The sequence below is a fragment of the Protomyctophum parallelum genome, assembly GCF_964188405.1.
Source record: "Protomyctophum parallelum genome assembly, chromosome: 15".
NCBI classification, from domain to species: Eukaryota; Metazoa; Chordata; class Actinopteri; order Myctophiformes; family Myctophidae; genus Protomyctophum; species Protomyctophum parallelum.
The window spans coordinates 17,984,623-18,012,164 of record NC_139710.1 but is presented as its reverse complement, the minus strand read 5'-3'; the positions used below and the strand labels follow the sequence as shown (position 1 = coordinate 18,012,164).

The 27,542-nt window shown below is 41.3% G+C and overlaps 2 protein-coding genes across 13 annotated transcripts in view; both read right to left on the bottom strand.

Moving 5' to 3' along the window:
• Positions 1-9,525, bottom strand: part of atxn2 (ataxin 2) — a 33,881-nt gene extending 24,356 nt beyond the window's left edge. For 6 of the 11 annotated variants that reach the window (XM_083784225.1, XM_083784228.1, XM_083784230.1 and 3 more), the window contains exons 1-7: positions 9,007-9,525; positions 7,453-7,483; positions 5,959-6,018; positions 5,437-5,508; positions 1,574-1,724; positions 852-875; positions 224-366 (exon numbers count right to left, since the gene is read on the bottom strand). In XM_083784225.1, the coding sequence (XP_083640351.1) occupies positions 224-366; positions 852-875; positions 1,574-1,724; positions 5,437-5,508; positions 5,959-6,018; positions 7,453-7,483; positions 9,007-9,128 (603 nt within the window). In that variant the 5' untranslated portion in view covers positions 9,129-9,525. The remainder of the gene's footprint in view (positions 1-223; positions 367-851; positions 876-1,573; positions 1,725-5,436; positions 5,509-5,958; positions 6,019-7,452; positions 7,484-9,006) is intronic. The other 5 variants (XM_083784229.1, XM_083784231.1, XM_083784226.1 and 2 more) reach the window with 1 other exon arrangement.
• Positions 9,526-10,747: 1,222 nt separating this feature from the next.
• The window catches only part of mapkapk5 (MAPK activated protein kinase 5), a 28,334-nt gene continuing 11,539 nt past the window's right edge, over positions 10,748-27,542 (bottom strand). Inside the window, exons 7-14 of one of the 2 annotated variants that reach the window (XM_083784237.1) lie at positions 26,104-26,199; positions 25,706-25,786; positions 25,348-25,535; positions 23,189-23,315; positions 21,841-21,971; positions 21,218-21,333; positions 20,109-20,213; positions 10,748-16,535 (exon numbers count right to left, since the gene is read on the bottom strand). In XM_083784237.1, the coding sequence (XP_083640363.1) occupies positions 16,441-16,535; positions 20,109-20,213; positions 21,218-21,333; positions 21,841-21,971; positions 23,189-23,315; positions 25,348-25,535; positions 25,706-25,786; positions 26,104-26,199 (939 nt within the window). In that variant the 3' untranslated portion in view covers positions 10,748-16,440. The remainder of the gene's footprint in view (positions 16,536-20,108; positions 20,214-21,217; positions 21,334-21,840; positions 21,972-23,188; positions 23,316-25,347; positions 25,536-25,705; positions 25,787-26,103; positions 26,200-27,542) is intronic. The other variant, XM_083784238.1, reaches the window with a different exon arrangement.

The window sequence follows — 27,542 nt, the reverse complement described above, 5'->3', positions numbered from 1 at the left end:
GGAGCCTTTTTGTCTTCTCTATGTTTTACCTAGTTTTGAATTTGACCCTTCAGCCTAATAAAATCCCATGGTCTTTGGTTACCTAACCCTATAAATGTATTATTATTATTACAGAGAAGCTTGCAACTTCAGTTTACAATGGGAAAATGAAAATACATAGGCAAGACTACATGTGTACACTTGAATTTTGCAGTGTTGGAGTGTTGGTTAGGATTTTGCATACATTGTTTGTTCCTACCACGTCTGTATCCAGTGACTCCAGACTGTCTCCAGAGGTGTGGGTCTCTCCTCCATCCCAGGGTTCCAGATCCTTCTCCTTGTGTTCGCCATTGATCCGACCAGTCACTGCCGCATCTGTAAAGTTGTCTGTGGGGACAAACACACAAGAAATGCACAGCAACGTTTGTAAGTGGTACACAAGCACTGTAAGCAGACATGGTTTGCTGTGACACAGACTCAAAATTGAGTATACAATCTGGTTGTTGATAGAGGCAAGTGCATCTCAGGCCTTGAGAGCTTCTCCAAACGCTCTGATCACAAGGCCTAGAAAGCATATCGGTGGCTGATTAACACTGATTAACTGATGCCAACACAATGGTGTATCCGATGAAAACGTGAACGTGAAGAATCAGATATTTGACTCTCAACTTGGGGTTTATGGAAGCTGTGTCACTTCTCCTGGATTAAGCCTTGATGTTAAGACATGAAGGTTATTTCATTTAAGTAACTTGTTAAAAGCTTAGGCTTAAGCCAAGCCTGGAATTTGCCACATCATGCTTTCATCAAATCTAATCTGTGTGTGTGTGTGTGTGTGTGTGTAGATGTGAGATTAGAAAACATTCATATATTACCTGCCACTCCTGCATCAGATGCGACTACACCATTGGAGTGCAGAGACAGACAGACAGACAAAAGAGAGGGTCAGAAGACATATGCAATTGACTGACTAAGAAACTGACTAATTGGCAGGCAGGAAATTTCCAATTTATCAAAAGAAATCTCAACTCGGTACATAATTTCATCTGAAGTGACTGGGTTACAAGGTCTGATCCTTATTCAATATTTCTGTAATAAAAACGTCAAATCAAATCTGGTAAACCTGCAATCTGCAATCGATAGACCCTGCTTAATACGCTATACCCGACATTTGTTGGGTCAAAAAAGTAGGCTGATGAACTGATCAGCTTCAAGGGGCAATCACTCCATGAATCTTAACACTTTCCCACACAGCCTAGAGCCTATTCTGGTTTAAAAGAACTGTGTGGAATCAAAACGAGTTAGATGAAGGAGGCTCAATCAGGCTTTTTATTGAGTGTCCTAGCTGCGCCAGGGGGACCTTCAGACGAATCAATATATTTCACATTATTCTACAATGGCTGGCCTCTCAGTGCAGACGCATACATGCGACTTGATCTCTACGACATCACCACAGTAAAATAACGCTGAGTATATCATCCTAAATGCAAACACAGCTATACCGTCTACAGGTTGAAAGAAACATATTTGGGTAGTATGAACAATAGTTGCGTGTGCGTTATAAATTATATATATATATATACACAAGCTTTTGTACCTTTCCTGGCAAAATTGAGGTCCACATCTTTGAAGGTCAACACTACAACATCAGAAGCCTTGAAAATGATGCTTTCTACGATATCCTCTTTCCTGGGGCCCGCACTAGGCTCAGGGCTCTTTCTGTGAGCTGCATCCAACACCAGGTCACACTGAGGGACACAATAGTACAACATGGTCAGAGAAATGTGTATTAATAATAGTTTGTTCTGCCAACAGAGATGCATAATTTAACTGCTAAAATTATTTGCGTTAAATGTCTGATTCTTGCCAACTAAAATTTGAGAGAAAGAGAGGGAAATAGGCTTCCTCTCTCATCCTAAAAGGGAAGGATAAGGACCCACAGCGGAGTGCTGACTAGGCATCATCTTTCTGCACACTTAACCATGAGCGAGAAATTGACAGAACTGACTCCATATCTGCAACTAGGCACACAAGTTCTAGTGCTGGCAGAATACCTTATTTTTAGCTATACCAGTTTGAAATCACACAAAGTTACTTTATGAGGGTTTTGCATACTGTATAATATACTGTATACCATATTATGGTATTGTATTGTATTCCAGGTGGCAAACACACAACACTCACCCACCTCCGCAGAGACCAGGATTAATTTCCCAGCAGCGGTGACTCTGGCATGGCCAGGCACTCAACAGAAACTCAGTGTGAATTGTCTTTTTCAAATAGTACATGCAAAACAAATGTCTTATAATTGTCAACATGGCTGTCCTCAAATTATAACGGACTTGGCTAATCTTAACCCCTCCTGTCTTGCTCCCAGAGTCACGAGATCCACAGAAGGAGCCCCATTGGTGTGTCATCCCCTGCCCACCTCTTTTCTGTAAATATATCTAGAATTGCTTTTTGTGTTGTTGCCAATATGTAATGTTGTCTTGATGAATTGAAAGGATCACAATGAAAACAACCCCCCATGGGATTTTTACATTATGGGCTAAGCTAAGCTTTTGCATGCTAAACTAATGATACTAAATTAGTTTCAATCAATCAGTCATAGTTGTGATACATCTATACTATAATTCACCAATGTGTGTGTGTGTGTGTGTGTGTGTGTGTGAGAGAGACTCACTCTGTGGCCGGCTTAACTCGAAAAATGTCACCAATCTATGTCACTCGGTGGCCGGCCTTTCTCAGAAAGCTTTCAACTGAACGCTGAATGGTCTCAAACTTGGCGTGTGTTTCACCAGGCAATGCCATTCGGCATTGTGGTGGATCAGTATTTATGAGTTCTCATAACTGTAATCTTTTCCTCCGAATGGAGGAAAAAAAACATGTATGAGATCTGGCATACAAGCGGAGTGAATCTTGTATTTTCGCTAACCAATAAGAGTGCAAAGGGGCGTCACTCCAAATGTGGCGACGTCAGTGTTCTCCAATGTGTGGAGTCGGTAGCAGAGGGGGCAGGGGGTTGGGGAGGCGGTCACATAGGTTGGTGAACCAATAGGGATCCCCGGCTGTCTCAGCCGGGAGATGGTCCACCCCTCTATTCCCAGAAAATCATAGGTCTCTTTCAGGCTACGCAATAAGCAGATCACATTGAAATACAGGAAGACCTTTTAAGTCATTTTAAATTGTATAAGCTGATTACAATTTATTATAAGTATGTTCATAATACCTTATAGACATGGACTGTATAGGAACTGTTACGGAGAAGTTTGAGGAAAACATGATGGATTAGTATTGATGAGCCAATACGTGGCATTGGTGGAAGAATCTCTCAGCCTCCTCCTACCAGTGAATCAATAGCACAGACAAGGTTTGGTTTCAGAAAAGAAACTCACTGAAAACTGGACCCTCCGTTTACATCAGAAATTCACTTTTTAATTAAGTAAAACAAAACATTCTATATTATGTTGAATTGCTTTGCATTTCTTCCAAATTATATTACTTTGAGTTCCAATCCAAGTACTGTTGGTAAAATAGTCCCTAGTAAAACAGTAAGGCTATCACGATTCTCGATACGCATCGAAACTAAATTGACGTTTGATACATAGTATCGAAATCACAAGCCGACTCGCGATATTTCATTGCATACGCACGTTCCGAGCCACGGACGTTCCTGTCTGAGTAAAAGTCTGACTTCAGGACGGACACTCCCTCCCTCTCTCTCTCACACACACACACACACACGCACACACACACGCACTCCGCAGAGAGGAGTGAAGTTAAGTCTTAACTCCACTAGTAGTGTCGTGTTGCACGTCTTTGCTTTACTTTCGATTTCAGATCACTATGGCCACTGCTTAAGTCAGCGATGATGATGATACTAGTAGTGTAAACAAACAGAAGAATCCTTCCACTTCCTTCGAGTCAAAAGTGTGGACATATTTTGGCTTCCCGCTGTCCAGTGGCAGTGAGTTATGAGGGCACACAACGCATCGTTTACAAAACGTTACCGTATGATCCGCCTCCACAAGTGCCATATCCCACAGCCTGGCAAAACGACAAATATGACATTATATGAGCCAGCTGAGCATTATTATCAGGCATCACAAAGTCAAAGAGATCTGTCCAAACTCCAAAGATGACACAGCCAACAATTCCAGGCTCTTTTAGAGCAAACCCCCACATAATTCGACCCATGCTAAAGAAATGTCCACAGTGATGTTGTTGAACAAAGCTTGTCATGCCTCTTGGGAATTGTTGGAAAACGCTGGACTTAAACAGTGTTACTTATTTAGCATTACTATTTTATTTAGTTACTTTAGAGTAGAGCTTAACAATAATGTCATCATCATCTTAAAGAAGCACCTGAAAATTATGTTAGGGCATAAAACCCAAAGGGCTGTATTTTGTGTGTCTTAAGTACCAGGTCTTATTACTTAACTTAAAGGGACACTTCACCCTTTTTGCAAAAATATATATGTTAATGACGTTTAGAAGCTTTAGATCACTTTCCTGGGGGTATTTATGTGTGTAATATGTGGTTTTAGTTATTTTAGATTGTAGCAGTGAGCCTGTTGTCTCTGATGTCATGGACACTGGTCTCACTACCTTCCTGGACTACAATTCCCATAATTCTTTGGTGCACTGCTCCTCCTTGTGGATAGGGGGAGGGCTGTCCTACTGAGACAACATGTAGTCCAGGAAGGAAGTGAGCCCAGTGTCCATGACATCAGAGACAACAGGCTCACTGCTACAATCTAAAATATCTAAAACCACATATTACACACATAAAGATCTCCAGGAAAGTGTTCTAAATCTTCTAAACGTCATTAACATATATTTTTTTGCAAAAAGGGTGAAGTGTCCCTTTAAGACCTGGAGGCGTGATCAATGCCATTTGGCTATTCTGAGTGGCCAAAGAGCATTGACCACGCCTCCAGGTCTTAAGTTAAGTAATAAGACCTGGTACTTAAGACACGCAAAATACAGCCCATAGTTTATGTTGATGTCATTCTCATTTGTTATTACATTTATTAGTCAAACAAGTGACTTAACCCATTCTGACCGGGCACCCATTTTGGTGTCGGCATCATGTCATGCTTTAGCTATTGAAAAATCGAAGACACTTTTAGAATCTGATCTCAGGTCAGAATGGGTTAATATTGCAGAGTGTTTTTCTTTACAAATCAAAACATTAGCCTAAATTAATAATTATATAACGCTCTGTGCTGAAAATAGGTTTTACAAAATTTTGATTGAATCATATCGTATCGAATCGTGACCTTAAAATTTAAAGTTGAATCGAATCGTGGATTAGGCGAATCATGCCAGTCCTATAAAACAGTATTTCTGTGACTCAGGGGGGAGGGCATCCGTTTAAAGTATGCATGCATAGGGAAAACCAAATTTTGTCAATATTTTTCTGACCATCTCTCCTTGACCTGACCTGGTGATCCTTACCTCTGGGCTGTATGTCTTAAACACTCCTTCATAGACTGTGCCATTCTTCACTTTCAGCTCACACTTGCTCCCCTGTAAACAAATAAAGGAAAACCAATCACTTTTATTGTGTGCAATATTCAGTCATACATTGTAGTATCAATTTACCCCCCCTCCCCCTGAAAATCTGCTGCAAAACTGAAATATACAAATGATTGATCAATCTCTACTTTGTTACTGCAACCAGCTGTCTCTTATAATTACACAGGCTTGGTTTATTGCAGCGTGGACATTTTGGAGACAACAGCATGTGGTGAATGACAGCCTGCAAGGCATGCTGTTGTAACCAATTCGTTTACAGTAGGCAGGACTTGCATGGCTGATTCACACAAGGTTTTCTTTGACAGTTTATATTCTGCTTTACTTGCCTCCTTCTCAGCATCACACATACAGTAGGGCCAATTCCAAAAGCATACGCTGCACATGAGTCATGACATTCTGTGAACGGAGCCAAATCTCCCAGACAGCACAGAGCAAACATACCACCACTGATGTCAAGACGTGGACCATCCTCATATTTGCATAAACACCATTGAAAGCAACCTGAGGAAAACAAAATAAAAAAACAATTCACTTACAACGTTGAGCAGTCAGTGAGCCCATTTGTTTATATTGTAAAGTACTGGTCGGTAAAATGAAGGCCTTTTAGGCCTTCTAGACCTTCTAGAAAACATCTAGAAGAAAACATATCTGTGCGGGAGTTAAGATTAATTTCCTTTTCCATGTCATTGAGTGTGAAACTAGTTGGTAGGTAATCTACATTATATTAAAAAGAAATATAAATATATATTTTTCAAGCAAAACTTTAGTTTAAAAAAATATCATTGAGCAGTTTTTACTTGTATGTGTATTATAAACCTACATACATATGTATAGAGGGTATGCACATGCATAAAGTGAGTGGTAAATCGGCAAAGTGAGTTTAACCCATTTAGGACAGGAACCACTTTTTGTGTTTTTTACCCTTCAAGGCAAACCCCTTTTGGGGTTCGTGTTGCTATGTACAGTATACTAAATAGCAACATACTTTTAGTAATTTGTGAATACATATTTGAAGATTTTCAGAAAACGTAGGTGAGTTTTTAGAATCGGCCTCAGTCCTAAATGGGTTAATGTCAGTTAACGTCATTAGTGCAAAATTTCAGTTTGGATGTATGGGCTGTCAAGGCCAGAAAGTAGTTTTTTGCTACTCAGTCAGTAGTAGTAACTTCCGGGTATGATGTCACCTGCATTCCCTCTATAAAACAACATTATTTCAATTCCATTTGACCAAGGAGACAAGCCTGTAAACCATGGAGACTGGCCTACTCAAGAGTGTATCTCATCTTTTGAAACCAAAATACCAAACTGTCTAAAAAGAAATGTTAGTAAGTAAGTGACTTAGGTACTACATTTTAAAGACTGTTGATTGCAACAGTGTTTATGAATGCTAGCTGCAGATAGAAAGAATGATACATTAATTTATACAAGGCTATGGATGGATATAACTCTACTCCAAAGACGATGATTATACAGACTGCCTATTTCTCTTTAAAGAAGCTCCAATGTGCAAATTATTGAAGACAATTGAGACAACAAAACAGGAATTGCACTGCGACAACTATTAACCCTGTTTAAATATACAATATTGTGTGTGTGTGTTGCACATATTCAACACTGACTGGACTAGATTGTATGTCTTTATGAAGATGCTGTACCTATTGTAGTTTACACTGTGCAACTCATTGAACCATATGTATTTTAGTTGAATGAATGTTTAGTAATTGATTAATTACAGTATACAACTTCTTTGTCATCACAATATACAGGATTGTGATTATTATTTATTTATCCTTTATTTAGCCAAGACGGTCAGAGATACCATAGTTCTTATTCCAGCAAATGTACATTTAAAAAGAGAATTGTAAGTGCAGCAGCCTTTAGGTTATAAAGCTTTATGAAAAAGTAATTAAACGTCTGAAATAGGCTACTACTTACTGATGCAGGACCTTTGCCACTGTGTCGTCCTCTGAAAGAAATAAGGACATCATTGTCAAATATTACATTGTCATTCGGGTTTTTCTACCGGGATTGTGTAACACGGTACTGCTCTGGAGCCCTAAACAACAACATGAAATGATATGCTGTTATGGAGGATGTAGGACTGACCCGTAAAAAAAATCACAGTGGGGTTAAATGGGGAGAACCCGGGTTATCATAACCACCAAGGACTGATCTACAACTGCATGGGCTGATGATCCTTGTATACTCATGTTCAAGTGGCTGTCAGCCAAACACTGTGGGCTTTCTCTAGCGTGTCCTAAAATGCACCTTGTATGGCAGCTGGCACAGTGCCCTAAACACACAATTATCCTCTTCTTCCTCCGAGTCGAGTGAAAGTAGGAAATTCCACCTTTCATAATTAACTGAACAGCAAGTTTCATTCATTTCCAACAATATTAGCCTCCAAGCTACTACTGAACATGAGCAGCAGCACAATAAAAGCTCATATAATCATTTCTTTGATGACAACTAAATCAAAATACCAACACTATTATTAAGGCTAGTGCATGCCACAGTTACAAGGGGTGTCTTAACTATAGTCCAACCTAATTTTACAACATCTTAGGCTTGACCCCATTGGATAAAGCCTATGCATTGAAAGGGACAAGCTGTCCTAGTGGCTCTCCAAATAATCAAGTAAAACGCACAGATATGCAAACACCTATCTACTGCATTGGTGATCTAGAGTATTTCATAAATGTCATGTTTCAAGGACACTATTTCACACAAGCAGCAACGTCAAGGTTGAAAGCCTGTAATTCCTCTCTCTCCTCCTCACCCCTTCACCACCCCGCCCCTTTCTCTCATGCATGCGCCCACACATTTTGTATCAATTTCTTGGCAAACCCATTGCAGCATTGTTGCGGAAACATGCCAGACCCGTGTCAATCATGTCAAAACAAAACCTGTATCTTCTTACAGTCGATTGCAGATCAAAGTTGCCATGGTGCATTCCACTAAACAGACATTAACACTGAATGAGGCTCAGGCAAGCGCACTTGATTAAAAGCACGGGCTGTCAAACGGCTAATCAGCTAACTGTTAGCGGCTACCTACCCAGCTATGAACTTCAGACAGGGCTGGATTATGTCTAGTGGACGTTAACATCAGCAAACAAGCAACAGACAATACAACCACGAGCTCTGGTGAAAATACGGTGCTCATTCTAAATACGCCCAAATATACGGGCAGATGCCGTGTGCTGTGCATGATTGTCTCTCATGGATGATGAAGGGGTAACGTTAGGTCGAAGTTCCAACGCCGGAGCAGACAGGCCTCACGTTAAGCTAGGGGGACCAGCACGTCACAAGGCCCAAATACGTTCACAGAACACACACAAAAGACACGTTTTTCCACAGCTTAACAAAAATGTCACTCCCTACAGTTAACACCGTGAGGACTCACTGTCATTGTGACACGGAGAACAGTCAACATCATCATCAGATACTGTGTAATAATTTAGCCACGGGGTGTTTTCTTTTCACCGACCTGCCTACATTCTGCCGTCCCCCGCCGCCGCCGCCGCCGCTTCCCCCAGCACCAGAGGCAGCGGCACCGCCGGCGCTGCTGCCACCGCCGGGCTTGCGATTTCCACCGGCCTTCATTGACATGGTGATCCCATAAACGACAACGTTTGCAAGTGTTTTCTAATGTTTTAAAACGACCAGCTGCACGCTGACGACGGAGACACCTTTCAGCTGCGTGACAGCCAGCTAGCAGTCACTCTGATGATACAAGCTAGCTAGCAGAGCAGACTGGCCGGGCTAGTCTGGCTGGCTGTAAAGGAAGATGCTATGCTAATCAGCTAGCTAAATTAGCAATATGTACAATATCTATTAAAACAGGGAAAAAAGCTATCTTAAAAAGACAATATTTGCCAATTGCTTTTAGGCAATAAACGTATCTAGTACACCTCTTGTCAATTGATTATTCAATTCTAAATGTTATTTTCGATTATGTCAAACGGGGTTTCCAGCTCTCTTGGATTCTGTCCGTTGCTAACAGCGAAAAGACCAAAACAGTCTGAAAGGGGACAAAAAACAGCGGAGGGATATTATGACAGCCGCGGCACGGCACGTTCACGACCAACCGAAAATATGTCTGCTCTGTTTTGACAGCAATAAAGCTGAGATGTGTTTTATTATTAGAACAATATTATGTGCATTAGACCACGAGAAATGGAAGGACGTTTCTCATCTTTGGAGATATCATACGTTACTACATGGCACTATTTACAGGAAGTCCATGAGACCTGAGTGTGGCACGAATCGGAGGATCCACGTGAGCCCGGTGAACGTGCGCGCGTGCCAACACACACACACACACACACACACACACACACACACACACGTCAGTCAGTCAGTCAGTCAGTTTGCACCATTTACATACAGTCAACTCAGTTAGAATGGAGGACTTCAAACTCCTTTCCATAATGAAACTTTACTTGACCAGTTCAAAGTTCACGATCGATTGCTGATCGTAGTGTTTTGAAATAATTCAATCATTTAATTTCGGGATGTTGCAAGCAGAGTATGCACCTTATGCACCCGCCCCTACCCTAGATCGGGTGGCGTGAAGGACGGGAGGAAATTCTTTCATTTGTATATCCACATAAACAATGACATAAATACACAGACACAAACTTACGGCCTAAGGTCGTGCAATTCTGATATTTCCCGAGTAGTTCACTTGAAATTAATACAGGAAAGCTGTTCACTGGCCACTAGGAAAATCTGGGCACCATATTTTTGGGAAGATTGGGCACTATAGCTAGGGAAGAGTGCTCAGTCGGCCCAAGGTTACGGTAAGGTGGGCACTTTGGATTGGAGAAGCAGTGATGGAAGTAGTCAAATTCTTTACTTAAATAAAAAAGTATCAATAGGACTACGAGATTGTAGAAATACTCTGTTAAGTAAAAGTCTGGTATACATTTACTTGAGTAAAAGTACAAATGTATTAAAACACCTTCCAAAAGTAAGTAAATAGTGGTAGACAGCTATGTAAGGCTAATGTATGTTTTGTAATAATCATCAACATCTGTAACTAGTATAAAGTTTTCAAATAGGCCTAATTGTAGTGGCATGGGATGTAGAGTAAAAGTATTGATTATTGGAAATACTCCAGTAAAGTAAAAACAAACAAAAAAAAAAGCTCAGAAATAAGGCAATGCACACACACCTGAACGTAACTAAAATGATGAGCAGTTATCTGTAATAATTCATCTCAAACATTTAATGTTGAAAATTCAAAGAATTCCTTTATTACAAAGTCAGCATATTGATGACATTCCAAAGAAGGCAAAGGGCTAAAACAATGATACATTGACGGAAGTTAAGCAGGTCTCCGTGATGGCGTTCAGGTACATGCTACATTACTACCAAACCAGAGAAAAACATCTGAATGGTTTTCTTACTAGACTTGTATCCTTGACGGTTCTACATAGCCAGGGGAGGTAAATCAGTTTAAACTTTCAAGTCAAATATTTACTTCACATTTCACACACTCATCCGATACTGTGTCTCAAAAGGCTAGCAATGCATCAAACCCCAGGAAAATCCATCTCTCCCCCCTACTGTCTAGTAAGTAATTAGTGCTGATAGTAGGGAGATAAGGAGACACACTTCTGGAGATGCACCATGGTCTGGTTCTGCCCTAGGACCAGCTCAAATAAGAGGATGGTGTTAAAAGGGGTACAGACATTGTTCCAAGATCAGCATTGTTTACATGGATGGGAGTTTTGGGACCCTGAATAAATACAGCATCTCGGCTCTGTGCACATAGGGGTAAGGAGAGGAGGAACTTAAATAAAATGAGTTAGTCTAGGGTTGAACAGTCTTACTTTCTAGTCTTGTCTTTCTAAATGTCAGTCCAACGACATCCTGGAGTAGCATCTACTTACCAGGATGTGGATGTGGGGAGGGGAGGTAGCATTTTCAGATCGGTTTACCATTCTGTGAGTTTAATAACACTGAGCTGAACTGTGCAGAAAGCAGCCACATGGTATCCAGCAAGAGCATGCAATTCTCATGGCATATTCAAAAGTAGATGTTTTAATATCAAGTTTGATATACAGTATGCCTTGCATCTACACAACATATATAAATACACCGCCCTTCAATGATATTCCAAGGTACTTCTTTGTGGTGGCTATGACTTAAATGTGTTGGTGGGAGAACAGGAAGCAGCTTTGATTCATTGATATTTGATAGGCCTCCAGAAATACATAATCAAGTATATTCTCAGCATGAGCATACATAACCCCCCCCCCCCCCCCCCCCCACACACACACACAGGGTATGGTCAAAATACAAGAAAACATCAAGTTCCACTAAAGTGCACAGGTCTGCTGAATCAGTACCAGAATGCATTTCTTGGCATTAGAATCGAAGGATTAGGTAAAGCCAATTATCCCCAACAGATTAATTAAATACTAACCATTGCCGTGCCAACATGATTCTGATTGATCCCCTTCATCCCATCATTAATTTGTATGGATGGGGTAGTACTAACCTTTAAGGATGGCAGTGCCCCTAATCAACAAGGCACAATGGCTGGGTGAGCATAACAAGGCTGTCCCCACAAATACTTCTAATCTTTTCTGAGCACAGGCCTTGAACTCGAGGAACAATTAGTGGAAAATCACCAACACTGCATTGTGTCATAATTATAGTGCTAGTGTTTTGTTAAATGTCTTAACCATATCCTGTAAACACAAACATACAAACGAAGGCTTACACTTTGTTCCTGATGTAAATTGCCTTAAATGTTTTAGTACATCGCACAAACTTTTGTGATTTTCAATCTAAAAAAGGATATACGTATTTGAAGGCCAAAAATAACGAGTCAAAACATTAATCTACACGTCAATCAAAAGAAGTATAGAGGGATCCCATTTGTCGTTTCGGCTTCTTTCGTATAAAGGCTAAGACTTCAGCAATAGGGGGAATCTCCAAACAAACAAATTTTAAAGGAATCTTTTAAAAAGAAAATACATAACATAAATAATGATTACAATAAAAAATTAAAGTACTGAACAAGAGACCATGCACCCTCTTGGGTGTTTGTGTTCTAACTTCACTGAACTGTGGACTCAACATGGTCCCAATCAAATACCTGGACAATCCCTTCTGAGAACCACTCTGACGAAATAACTCATTTTGTATGACTGAACCGGGACAAAACAGTGCAGTGGTAAGTGTGCTTTGGCAGATCAATCACATATTCATCATTACCTGTACATCATGTGTAAGCAAAGAGGATGGAGAAATTACCCACTTTTGTCTAGTTTGGGCTTATAGGGAACAATTTTCAAAGTATAAAATAGAGCTTTAGTGGTTAATTGTATTCAATGGGACCATTCTTTGATTGTATCCAATGAAGAGAGAGGCGAGTGTGGAAGATCTGTTAGCCAATAATACTGACAACACAGATACAGAACATAAAACATGTACCATACATGCATACACTGTTAACAATGTGACATTTGAATAAAATTAACAAATAAACAAAATGAATGTCTTAAGTCACTATTGCACAATCTGTAACACAGCAAGTTATGTTTTTTGCAATTCCAGCTGATCTGATGTCAAATTATTACTTCTGGGTTCGACTGATCCTGTCTGGTACAAGAGCCAACTGAACTGCCGAAAAGGGTGGCATTTCTAAAGGTGGCTGAAATGCAGGACTTGGTTACACTCCTGTATTGTACATTACCATCAAAAGAATCACGGTAAGGCATGTATTCATCATTGGTACACTGTGGAACCGGTTCCCTGGTAGAGGACTGAAGTAGACTGATGTACTGTATATGAAGCCTGCTAATGCCTGCTGCTTAATGTCTGCACACATTCAAATCAGTCCGAGCTGTGCCCGGCGGTAGAGCTCACAGTCAAGAGAGAAAGGTTGCCTCTTGGAAGAGATGTGTGCTCTACAGAGCTCACCCTTCTAGTTTCTTAGGGATGAAGTTGTTCACCAAGACAAACCAGGGCTCTGTAGCCACATGCCGGCCATGACACGTCTGATAGCCTCTCAGTCTGCAGCTGCTCATCCCCATAGGACCACAGGTATGATGCCACTGGACTATTCTGCCTGTGTGTGAGCCAGCTGCTGACATTGCAAAACACCAGCTTTACCGCGGTTTGGCTGATGTCTCTCCAAGACAAAATTCTGACAAAATGTGGGGCATGCTATTATCTCTATCAGAACGTTGCCAATTAATTCGTTGCCAAGTAAAAGTTAGGCATTTGTGGGAACGTTGGCAACCTAATAAAAAGTATCTTTTGCATTGTGACCACGAGCTGTGTAACCTCTCCTTTCTATTTTTAATTATGGGAACCAGCAAATGTCAAATTCTACCAGTCTTACAGGGCCACCGACACCAGGGGAATACTTACAAGATATGAACTTTGCATTATCAGTCATTGGTAGATTAAATGTGGCACTAACTATTCTCAGTCCCACCTATGATACAAAAAATGTGTGCCTAAGTCAGGAGCCGTCTCTGAGCCAGTAACAGGATGTCAAAGAGATGGTGATACAGAATCAGTGTTCTCCGATCTGCCAGGCGGTGGTGATGGTGGTAGACCATGAGAGCCCATGAGATGTGTTAGCAGCCGTACCGGATGCTAAAGGCTTGCTGCTGTGATACCATACAGAACGAGAACAGAATAGCAGCATTTCATATTATAATAATTATAGCATAGCAACAGCAAAATCTCCGTCTTTATCAATCTGATTATTTCAGGGACAGACCGATTGCAGAAGACAAGACAGCTTCCTCAACCCGATATTTTATCAGGTTTAACCCTAAATGCTGACCGAGGATCAGAATGGATGGGTGTACACCATCAGGAGGTGAATGTAAACTCAGAAATGAACAAGATAGAAAGGATCACTACTTGGCCAAAGCCCCATATAAAGACGTAGGTTAAACCCTATCTGGGGTGTAATCAACAGCAAGCACGCTTGCTGGGTAATAGCAACTCATCCGTTTCACATCACTTAGTAACCCTGTATTTACCTCCCTATCAAAATCTGACACTCTTCCAAGTGTCGCCATGGTGAAAACGGTGACAGGCGGCTAACCAGTGGGGATACTTCAGTTTAATATCCCAGTCTAATAAGAACGTTCATTATCATCATTCACCAACCCCTACACTTCCGGCCACGGACCACCGGCCACCTCCAGGTGACCTCCGGTGCCCCAAGTACCTACCCTTAATATGTTAATTTTGGAATGGTGATTTTTTTGTGAATTCAAGATTACCGTAGTCAACCACAGCCTGTAAACAACAATTTTGCATATTTGTTTGCCTGTCAGAATGTTACAACTGTTACTGATATATGATACTCATTGGAATGTGATCAATGATCAATCATATTCTATCGATATGTATAGTGAGCTTGTCAGCCAGGCATGATTATGTTAACATTTCTAAAACAGATAGGCCACCCACAAAAACACAGCATTATAGATTAACATTCTAACAACAAGGTGTTTAGGTGGATGTCTGAATGGAATGCAAGAGTGTAACCAACTTGATATTTTCCCAGGATGAACCTCCTTTCTCTGTTCAACCTGCATGTCGAGCAAAGCAGTAAAAAAAAAGCAACTGAAACCATTGCGTTGAATCATTGGCCCAGATGTGAATTCCAGTACATTCGACAACATTTAAGAAAAACAGTAAACCCAGCTGACTGCATCATCTCAAACAACATCAATGCCATACATGAAGACTAATGAAGACTGATTTATACTTGGTTGCGTGTCCCATACTGAAAAAACGTTTCAGTTTGTGGATCGTATATTTTTGGTTAACACCGGCACGCAACTAAGTATAAATCATCCTTAACTCAAGACCTTCCAGCATCACATCTACATGGGGCAAAATACACTGGAAAACAAATACAGCTATTGAACTACAACACTGCACTTCATTTAATTTGCCAGAGCAAACTCTTGAATACCCTCAAAAGGGAACATAGTTTGTCAGATAAGCAAAATGAAGAAAGCCGTACTTCTTTTTTGTTTTTACTAATAAAATATTAAATTAGTTAATTTAGCCTCATCCATTCCTCCATTAAACACTTGGCAAAGAATGTATTAATCGATGCACTTTCAATCGTTCATTAGGCACTGTTGTGTTTGTGGAAAATCTGTTAGAAATCTAGCTTTCTAACAAGCCAGTCCCTCTAGTGTTTTAGAGCAATCTAAGGGCCTTTTGTTACCAGGGTGCTGGGCAGAAGGATGAAATGCAGGGCTACAAATGGCAGCACCCGTTTAGATTCCCTTGCAAAACATTTCCCCCCATCAGACTTCTGCTAGAAAGGTCAATGGGAAGTTACATAGAAGGAAAAAAACAAAAAACAAACATCAACACATTTAGACAATTCAAATGTAGCCTGTGTATGGAAGAACAGTCACAATCTATTGACTCTACTTTAGAGCCTATTGCCAGGCTAAAGGATCAGTATAAAATAATGGAATTCTTTGTTAAATAAATATAATTCTTAGGATGGTTAAAAGAGCAAAAATAAAATAGAATAAAATGAAATAAAATTAGTGGGATAACACATAGCGTCTTGGACAAGTGGCTAGTAAAAATTCCCTCCCAGAAAATAATTTCTTTCTTTCGATGAGTTTTTCTGCTCTTTTTGTCTTTTTTTTGTCTTTTCTTTTGTTGAAAAAAGTGAAAATATATCTTCTTTTTCATGTTCTTTGCAGTTGTTCATTTAAAAAAATTATGGTACTAATGCCTCCTCTTTGAAATATATCTACAGCTGTACAATAGATCTTGCAAGTGAAATAAATGGGAGAAAAAGTCAATCTTAGCGGATTAATTTACATAAAAAAGCCTCTTTACAGTTATGAGCTTAAAAGGGATATATAATAAACAATAGAAAAGGAGATAGAAAGACTGTTTGCTACTGAGACTCTTGGAGATTAGTCTTCTCTTCAATGGCCAGTTTCACTATCTCAGCCAGCTTCAAGCGGTCCACTTTGTCAGAAAAACCTCGCCCTGAAAACACAGAGAAAAGTGAACGCATTATCTATCTATATCGATATTAATAACTTCATCATTAATAAGACATAGAAACATGGACAATCACTTAAATTTACCATAATTGAGAATCAGACCTGATGAAAAGGTAATCAATACATTAGCAATACAGCTAAAGAAATTACATTTTCTCATCTAGCTTGACCCTGGGGTCATATTCTCTTATAGGGGATTCACACTGAGAGGGACAGAGTCCGTTTCATTCGAACCGTTTCCAAATACGGTTGCCTGGTCCCCGCTGGCCATGATTCACATTGGCCGAGATTCAACAGCGCACTGGACTATGGGGCTTTGAGAGCATGTCATGTCACAGAAGAAGAGTCACTTTCAGAGTTTAGAGCAAATAATAAAGTTTGACTGTGTTCCTGATGTTGTCTTGAGTTATCATCATCATCATCATCATCATCATCATCATACTATCATCATCCTACTATAATTCTAACAATGTCTGAGTGTGTGTCTGTGTGTCAGAAACAAAGCATTATCTCCTCATTGCCTGCACCAATCGCTCTTCACACAGGCATTGGCCATATGAATATGGAGGGCGTAACGGAGACCTTTTTTCGATTTGACACATTAATGATTAATAATGAATTTATTAGTGAATAAAAAAATGCGACCAGGGCGCAGTACCTGGTCGCAAATATCTCACAACGGGTAAGGGCTAGTAATAATAACATAACAATACACAACTAAAAGCAGTGTGCGCTGATGGTCTTGGAAACGGCACAATGCAACGTTGTCTCTCGTCTTTATGACGGTGACGTCACGTACGTATCCTTGGTATGTTAACAGTGACGTCACTGACTAATGCATGGTATTGTCCTAGCTCCCACAGCTCGTGCTACTCAAACACTAGCGGCTTATCAATCATTCTTTGTCAACATTCAAGTAGAAGTACCAGAAGTACAACCCAGGTAAAATAATGTGTCATTATAAAAATATATAAATTATGATTATAGTCCACTTCCTCCTTTTAGTACGGATGGCTTTCACATTGCAGCAATCCGTATGCAAGACTTGATTGATTGTGATCCTGGGTAAGGTTGGGCGATGCGCTCCCGGGAACGGTACACATCGTTCACACAGTCACTACCACAACATCTGCCAAGTCCTGAGTGCGCACCCAGGACCATAGTGTGAAATGTGAATCACCCCTTAGAGAATATGACCCCATGGTATAGACCGATTCAGAAACGGGTCTCATGGTAGCAGGCAACATATTTCCTGAAGGCGGAGACGACATATCTTCGGTGTAAACAGTCGGCTCTTCTACTACATTGAATGGGAAAGTGACTGATGTTAGTCTGCTCAAACGTTACTCTTTTACCTGCTTTTTACTAACACTAACTTTACAAAGATGCCCAGAACATCGGGATGAACCTGTGTAGTTTATGGCTGCTCCAACAGTAGTGGCAACATTCAACTTTGAAGAGAAACGGAATGTCAAAAAATACCCCATGGTGGTTGAGACCAGAGACATAAAGTAAGACAGAGTTACGCAAACTCCGTTCATTTCATGGGGCCAGTCCAATGTCCTCTTCTACATAGACTTCTTTTGGTTTGTCCGTATTTGAAGGCTTCAAATAGGGGTATTTGAAGGCTTCAAATAGGGACAACTGGAAGTTTACGGAATGCATTGGAGTCTATGGGCTCGCAAGAGTACATGAACCACGTACCGGGCTGTTTTCTGCCCCCTCAATATCGCAACTCTTCTATTAGATGGCTCTGGCTGAGACCAGAGCCATATAGTAATGGTTGAGACGAAGCAATGAAAGGTCCTAAAAGATACATAACGTCAGTCTTAACCAATACCCAATCTTTCTGTTGTATGAAAAGATTGGGTATTGGTTAAGATTGACGTTATGTATCTTTCAGGAACTTTCACTGCTTCATCTCAACCATTACTCTATGGCTCTGGTCTCAGCCACTGCAGTGTATTTTTTGACATTCCATTTCTCTCCTAAGAATGTTGCTGCCACTACTGTTGGAGCAGCCATAAACTACACAGGTTCATCCCAATGTTCTGGGCATCTTTGTAAAGTTAGTGTTACTAAAAAGCAGGTAAAAGAGTAACGTTTGAGCAGACTAACATCAGTCACTTTCCCATTCAATGTAGTAGAAGAGCTGACTGTTTACACCACAGATATGTCATCTCTGCCTACAGGAAATACGTTGCCTGTGACCATGAGACCCGTTTCTGAATCGTTCTATAGAGTCTACACTATTCTCTTATTTCTCCACACACACACACACACACACACACACACACACACACACACACACACACACACACACACACACACACACACACACACACACACAATGTAGCTGTCAATGAGCAATGCAAATACATGCATACATTTGAGCAATGTAAACAGATACAGTATACTGGAGTCGCTTAAACGTGATGTCCTCTTTCATTCTGCAGGTTACTTTCTATTGGTAATTTATTGATATACGGTCAGGTGACAAGTATAGTTTAACTGTTTAAGGGAAGTGTTACTCTCCAATTTAACAATTTTACTCTATCAGCACATTCTCGTACCTCAAGGACTGCTGTATGCACTCCAATGAAACAATGTTACTCTATTTGCAGCATCAAGCACCTCAAAGAGTACTGTATATGGGTATGCAACATGTATGTATGTACATACTCTGACCAATAGTTTGTTATTCTCCATTATTGCTGCTATACAGTTCAGAGAAAGAAGTTTGCTCTTATGTATGTGTATATACAGTAAGCTGTAACAATAAAAAATATTGAATCTTATACAATGCTTAAATGGCACATTATTAAGAAACATATAGATGCTTTGACGTTTTTATGAACTCTCTCGAACGTCAGGATTTTTCCTATTATAAAAACCGATACTATTAAAACATAAAAAGAATGTTTTTGCTAGTGGGTTTTGTTGCTCTACCTTTCCTTTCTACTAAGAATAACCCTGTTTGTAGTCTCTTTGGCACTTCATGTGATTGTGTGTATACCATTTGTAAGGTGTAGTTCTTCTGAGTACTTAACTTCCCCCTCCTCTTTAAGGATGCCCTGTGAGCCTATTTAATAATGTTGGATATATATTATGTATTTGTAACATGGACCTAAAACCTGATACCAGCAGTTGGTGCCTTATGAATTACCGAAGTCTTATGGACAAACTGACTTTTTTGTTAAACATTTATTTGCTGAATATGTAAATTAATTGTGTTTGCACTTTCGTTGTGTTGCTGCTTGCAGCATATATACTTAATACTGAATGGGTTTAGCTGGTTGTGGTGTGTATCTACCCGGACAGGGGAGGATGTCGCACCGTCTGACAGTATAAATGTGACACGTCGCTTTGTTTGCTGCATTTACAACGCTGACGAAGGCCCCTGGCCGAAATGCGTTCGTTGTGTTGCTGCTTGCCTTGCAGCATACCTTCCCATGTAAAGATGAAACAATAAAAGTGCCTTAAAGGACTACTCTGTGAGACTCTAAAGAATTTGAGCACAGACATTGCGGACATAGAGAAGTAAAAGAGCACTGACCATCCCAGCTGAGGCCCTGCAGGCCATCTCTCAGTAGTTTACAGTCCCTGTTGAACCTCCATGCTTCATGCATCACCTCGTTCAGCTTCTCGTCTTCGTTCTCACCTGCACATTTGAGAGGGATTACATCGAACATGATTTGTTTCTGGGGGCCTAACAACTTAACCCGACTCCGCCAGATTGCGACAGTATTGAGTTCACCCTCCTCCTGCCTGGATCTGGTCTCTCTCAAGCAGAAACGATGAACCCGAAGCAGCGGGACAGAAATCTGATATCTCCATAATCATTTCGAGTTGTAGTCCTGTTAGGTTGCGTTTACATTTGCGCTGCGGCACAGCTACAATACGTCACCAGTCTCACGTTGATCCCGCCTGTAGCGGCCGCATATCGCTCCGATCAGCATTTGATCGGAGTGCATCGTCTCTGCCCGAGAGTCCAGATGCGAAGCAGGAGGAGGAACTCACTGCTGCCACCAGCTGGCGGAGTCAGGTTAATAACAACTGGCCGTTTACCGAAATCCTCTGTATTAATTATATGAACACTAAAGCAGTCAACATACAATTACAGCACATCCACTTGGCACTCATTGGACCAAAGCATTACAGCAGAGCATTTGAATGAACCTCTTTTATACATACGGCAGTGCTGTTAAGTGGCTGCTCTTTGCAAAGTTGACTTATGATTGGAATCTTTGTCACATTGAAAATTAAACATTCATTACCTTTACTGCCATACAGTGAGCACACACATGCACATGCAGAAATATGCACCAACTACTTTTAGTTTGTACCAAACAATGTCACATACTGTAAATCCCTGACAGCCAAATTATAATTTAATATTCACTGGATTCTCCATCAATCACGAATGTTGGGTGCCCGACAACTAAGTTGATAGGGCGCGTACGACACAGGCTCTAATGCCTGAGCGTGGGGTCCTGGTTCTTTGTCCTTGTTTCCTGTCTATCTCCACTGTTGCTGTCAATAAAGGCCAAGGACAAGGCTCAGAAGTAACAGCAGTAATACATAGAACAGTGTGTGTGTGTGTGTGTGTGTGTGTGTGTGTGTGTGTGTGTGTGTGTGTGTGCGTGTGTGTGTGTGTGTACTGACCAGCCTGCGGTAGTATACACTGGGCTATAACATCTCGTAGTTTCTCCAGCGCTACATTGGAGTCTTCCCCTCCGTTTTCTGGGTCATGAATGAAGAAACCATCGTTTGGCTTCGGGCTGGAATGAACACATAAAACAATATTTCTTTCCATATGGACCAGAAATAATAGGTAATATACATACATAGTACATCGATTGTGAGGACATAGACTCTCACACTGACCTGACAAAAGTGGAATTAAACTAAACTTGTTTTAGTGGAGACCTTCTAAACAGTTTTTTTTGCTAACCACGGTGTCAGACAGACACTACATCAGCACACACACAAATGGCATATATTTTGGATCTCGGCTCGCTCACATATCTTTACTGTTGGGCAGTAATCTTGCATCTCCATATTTCAGGCTTTAATGAGGGTAATGCCCCACTTCGTCATACTACATTTAATGTACAAAAATTGTTTATCTACAAGCTCAAAACGCGTTGCATCTGTGATGTGTGAATGTAACAACTGAGTCGGGATAGTACGGAATGTGCCTTCCAGGCAGAAGAGAGGGCCCTATGTATCAATCAGTGAGAGAATCCTTTTAAAGATCCAAGCAGCAAGATGATTATTAACCTTACCCAAGCAGTTTCCGCTTCCTGAGAATTGGGTTGTTGACAGAGTTCAGTGGCTTCAGGCTGACATTCAGATCCTGAATCCTCATGTTGGCCAACTGCTCTGCATGGGCCTGCTGGATACCAGCTACAACTGCCTAGAAGGGTACAGACAATAAGGGATACAAAATAGAAGAGAGAGGCATGAGAGAAATACGAGAGAGAGAGAGAGAGAGAGAGAGAGAGAGAGAGGCGTCAGTAATAAGCACAAAAGGAAAACCTGAGCAGGGTTTCACTACACTACCTTCATCAGTCCATTCAGAAACCTTGGCATTCAGGAATAGATTTAGCATGAAAAAGAAGCTAAATTGTGTGGGATGCCTAGTGGCTCAACAAGTTAATGCACAGACCACATGCTTCTTGGGAGTTCCAATGACGAGTTCAAAACAGGCTCCTGACATGTCTCCCATCTCTTTGCTCTCAGTTACCTTCCTGTCCTAATTAAATACTAAAAAATAAAGTGGGAAATTAAACTGGATCAATACAAGCTCGTGTAAACCTGTTAGCCTTTCTGCAAGTAATCTCACAAAACGACAATTGACAGCTGTATTTATTTCCTCAATCTATGTAATCTATCTACAGGTATGGGATGTATGTAAGCGAAACAAGAGTTAAACTAGCCAATTGGGCGCAAGCAATCCGTAAAGTGTATGGGATCTACTAGTAGCCAATTACAGGACTCCTCTGTCCTTGTAGCACAAGCCACACTGAAATGCTAACACTCTTATTCCTGCATTGAAGTAATGTTGGTCTCACTCTCATTGGCAAGATTTATGAAACTGCCAAGTCCATCTCTTCCACTTAGTTCCTACTGACTCAGACAAATGGACAGAGACTGATGGAGAGAGGGAGTGAGAGAAAGACACAGAGAGAGGGTGGAGCCGGAGTACAAGCATGACCACATGGTTAAGTTGTAACTTAACCGTTCCTACAGTATGCAAACACAACAATCGATACACAGACACAGAGAGAGAGGGAGAGACACACCGTGTGCCGTTAATGTGTCAAACAGTATATTATTATTTGAGTGTGCCTCTATGCAGAGATTTCCTCTCAGCTGAGCACACCTTTGTAGTGTTTTAAATTATTTTATTTACTGAAATAAGTCTTTCAAACAGTGACAGGGGAAAGGGGAAGCAACAGAGAAATGTAGATTTGGGTGAATTACCTTACTATTATTAGTTTGTTTAATATAGATGACATTAGAGAACTTAATACAGTGAGTGTACCGCATCATCTGAACATACAAAGCACCCAACTCACTACATCAATTTCCTTACATGTGCAAAATAAAGAATTTTATGATTCCTCACACACAAACCTTGTCCATCATCATCTGAGCGGAGGGCAGCACGTTGTCCAGAGCCTCGGTGCAGTTGAGCCAGGGGTGAGCTAAGACCCCCTCAATAGTGAGCCTCTCCTCTGGCAGCACCTTCAGCAGCCTGCAGAAGGAGGAGAGGAGTTCAGATGTGCAGAGTACAGGGGGAGAACGATGGAAAGCCTCTATGCGCACACGCCATTTTGGAATAAACTTAAACCGGTCCCCTTCCCTACTTCCTTCACAGGTGTTACCACTGATACTAGTGAAGGCTCTGTACCATTCTGGTCAAACAGAGTCAGGGTGCTGCTATTGTGTGTGTTGGCTCACTGGAAACACTCTGCTACACCAGTAGGTCCTGAACACATCTGAGTGTTTGTGAATGGGTTCCAAATGGCACGGTACGGGTGTGTAACTCTGAGAGTGTACAAATGGAACCAAATGGACACATACGGGTCCATTTCTCTCAGACTCCCGTAAGTTATGTGTTCCTTAAAATTAAAAAGTTTGAGAACCACTACAGTGACCACACACTAAATGGAACAGAGCCTAGTATCATCGGTAACACCGTAGTAGGGAAACGGCCTGGAAGTTAGGAAGGCAAAAGGGAAGAACCAGTCCAGAAATACGTTGTACAATGTACACTTGTACACATGCATCCCCTACACATTGTACGAAAGGGGATAGGCAGTTAGTTATGTTGTGGGCACAAGATCCTCTTCTAGTGGGCTCAACTTACAGTGGTAGTAGCCACAAATGCAGGGTCTCATGGGCATGTAATATCTTGTGGCCACAGCATAAGTGGCCACAAGATTGTCAATACAGGGTGTATGTTGACATACACCCTGAAACACCCCATGAAACATGTCTTGCATCATCTTCATTGCATTTCTATTTCTGTGTTGATAGAAACAAACTAATTGAACTGGGTCCAGTTGCCAATATATAAGACCATGACCATGTACTATATATAAATACTGATTAGATAGAGGAATAGTAGTCTAGTCAGTTAATTCTATCTTGCATTTATTTTGTGCAGTATGGACCGTTGTTTACTTTAAAGTTTAAACAGTCACAATTCAAGTTCCCCTCAAGGGATCAATAAAGTGCATTCTAATCTAATAGAGGTCGCTATTAAAAACAGCAGCTCCTTAAGCGTGTTCTGTGGGTAAAAGAAAATAATCCTGGCCTGGGCCATGGCTCAATGGTCAACAAAAATAAAACATTAAAAAAAATCCTACTTTCTTATGCAAGGATGCCAAACACGTGCGAAAAAGAAGAGTTAGCTCAAGTCTAAAAAACAAAACGTTTTAAGCCTTAGCCCAATATATTACACACAGGAACACTACAGTAGCATCACTATTCTGGGCATGTCATAATAGGGGAACAATTGTCAAAATAGGCGAACATTATCTGAAAATATAATCTCTACAAGATTACAATGCTTGCGTCTTCTTTTTTTACTTCTTATATCACTGGATTGTGTGCACAAATCATAAAAATAAAGCTCACCAACCATTACAGTTCAGTCTGCTCTCTCCACTCTAACCGGCTATGCATTGTGTGCATTAGCTCATCTGGATGACAGCAAGGTTGTGAACTGTATCATGGTTTATGGGCTGAAACGTAGGTCTAATTGTGGATGGCAATGATAACAATGTTACGGCTGCTGCATTATTACGTCTGCTACACTTAACTAGTTAGTTAGTGTGAAACTACGCACCATCATATTGAATAACATTAGACAGACACTCGGAAGAAAAAAGCATATGTCATCTGATGACTGACATCTGCGGGCGCCGGGCACACGGCTCTATAAATGTGTGTGCAGGGACAATGCTGAGTAATGCAGTGATGGTAATGTTAAGAATTGTCTAAAGAAGAAGTCCCGTAACCAGTGATGAAATGTAAGGTCCTCTCAACAGGTCCTGACAGTTGAGTAGGATTTCTTTAAATTACACTGTAGGAATCATTAAGATGCAGAGATGCATATGGTGTCCTTGGACAAAGTCTTACATTCACATTTGGCAGACATCACTATGAAGAGTGACTTCAAACGAGAGAGCCGTCTCATACTTGAAGACACGTCAATGGGACACATTGAGCCACTCGCCGTCGGGGAGTAGAGAAAGGTTGAGGGGGAGGGGGGGACCTACTTGCGTACAATGTCCTTGGCCATCTCGGATATCTGGCTCCACTCGTCCTCGGGGAACTCGAAGCTGCCCGTCATGATCTTCTTCCTCATGTCTTTGGGAATGGTGCGGCTGTGGTGCTTCGAGTAGAACGGCGGATAGCCGCAGAGCATCACGTAGATGATCACACCCAGCGACCACAAGTCACAGCTCTGGAGGAGAAGCGGGTGGGAGGGAGGGAGGATGAGGAGAGAGTGAGAGAGACACAGATTACGGCCAGAAGGCCTGGTGTAGATAACAAATTTAATAGGAAAGGATCAGATTATGAAGAACTGGGTGCATCAGGTGGAGGCCACAAACAGGCCAGTGGATTATGTCTCACCTTATTATAGGTATAGGGAGTGGGTGAGGTAGGTATGATTCCAGACTTTTCCTTCTGGTGTCTTCGTTGAGCCTCAAGTACCTGGAGAACAAGTGTATGTTAAGCAGAAATCCACACTTACTGTAATTAACAACAGGTCACTTGTAGGACAGAATGACTGGTTTAGTTGTCATTTACTCATAATAGGTACAAGCAATGAAATGCGGGTGGAACATGTTTCACAGAGACTGTGCTAACATAACAATACAATGAGATAATAAAATAAATGTAATTAATAAAAGTAATAATACTGGATGGGATAGGCGTTTAATAATATTGCATCTGTAAGTCTGTGTGTGTGTGAGTGTGTGTGTGTGTGTGTGTGTGTGTGTGTGTGTGTGTGTGTGTGTGTTTTGTACCTGAGGTGCTACGTAGTAAGGAGTGAACTGAGGGGTCATCAAGTCTCCCTGGTCAATCTTGGCGAAGCCAAAATCGCACAACTTCACAGGAGCATCCTGAGTGGAACAAGACAAATAATCAGAGGAGGAAACAGAGAACGTGGCTGAAAACTATTTAGAGCACAGTTTTCTCAGACTTTCCTCCCTGTGTGTTGCTACCATGTCGCGGTGGGGAGTCTTGTGTGCCTCTGTGACTCTGAGGGCTATACCGGCGGAGGTCAAACCCCTGGCAGGTTCAACCAAGGCCTCAGGGGTTTCAGGGGAGAGGCTTGACGAAAGGCAGCACCTGGCCCTCCAAGTTGGGGCTTGGACGTGGGGCTAACAACTCTAAACAACAACTAAAAAAACCACATGTTTACAGAAACGCGAACAAGAGAGACTTCCAACTACAGGGGAATAACACCGTTGTCTATACCAGGGAAGACCTTCAACAGATTGCTCCATTCCAAGCCAAGGAACGACAGGTTACATTTTAAGCACTATAACCCCCTGTGCCAGGACGTAATTTTGGCATGGATTGTGTTAAATAGGCTGAAAGATGCAGTTGACCCACACCTCCGAAACCATCAAGCTGGTTTCCGAAAGAATAGATACTGCACGGATCAGATTGCAACATTGCAACTCACCTCTCTATGTCAATGTTATTGACTATGAAAAGGCATTTGACAGTGTGCATATAGGGAGACAATCTGGAATCTACTGAGACACTATGGGGTGCCTAAAAAGATCACCAACATGACCTGCAGGGTGGTACACGGCCAGCAACTCACCAATGCCTTCCAGGTGAGGACAGGAGTGGGGCAAACCTTTTCTGTTCCTGTTGGCCATTGATTGGGTCATGAAGCCATGCACAGCACAGAAAATAAATGCCATCTAGTGGACACCTTGGAAACAGTTAGACGATCTTGACTTTGCTGATGACCTGGCTCTTCTTTCCCCACACCCAACTTCAAAAGGAGGAGAAGACAAACATCTCAACATGCCTTGGTCTCATCATCCACAGAGGAAAGAGCAAGGTCCTCAAAATAAACACTGACAACGTTACCCCCATCACACTAGAAGGTGAAGCACTAGAGGAGATGGAGAGCTTCACATATCTAGACAGCATCGTTGACAAAGTTGGCGGGACAGATGCTGAGTGCTGACGTGAAAGTTTGGATGGGAAAAGCAAGAACATCTTTCCATCAGCTGAAGAATGTCTGGGGATCCTCAGATCTACCCATAAAAAAAAGAAGATCCGGATCTTTAATTCCATGGTAAAGCCTGTTCTGCTGTATGGAGCAGAAACTTGGAGAACAACAGTTAACACCATGAAGAAAAAACAGACTTTCATCAACTTTCATGCCTAGAAGAATCCTCCGAATCCGCTGGCCTAACACAATCAGTAACCTGGAACTGTG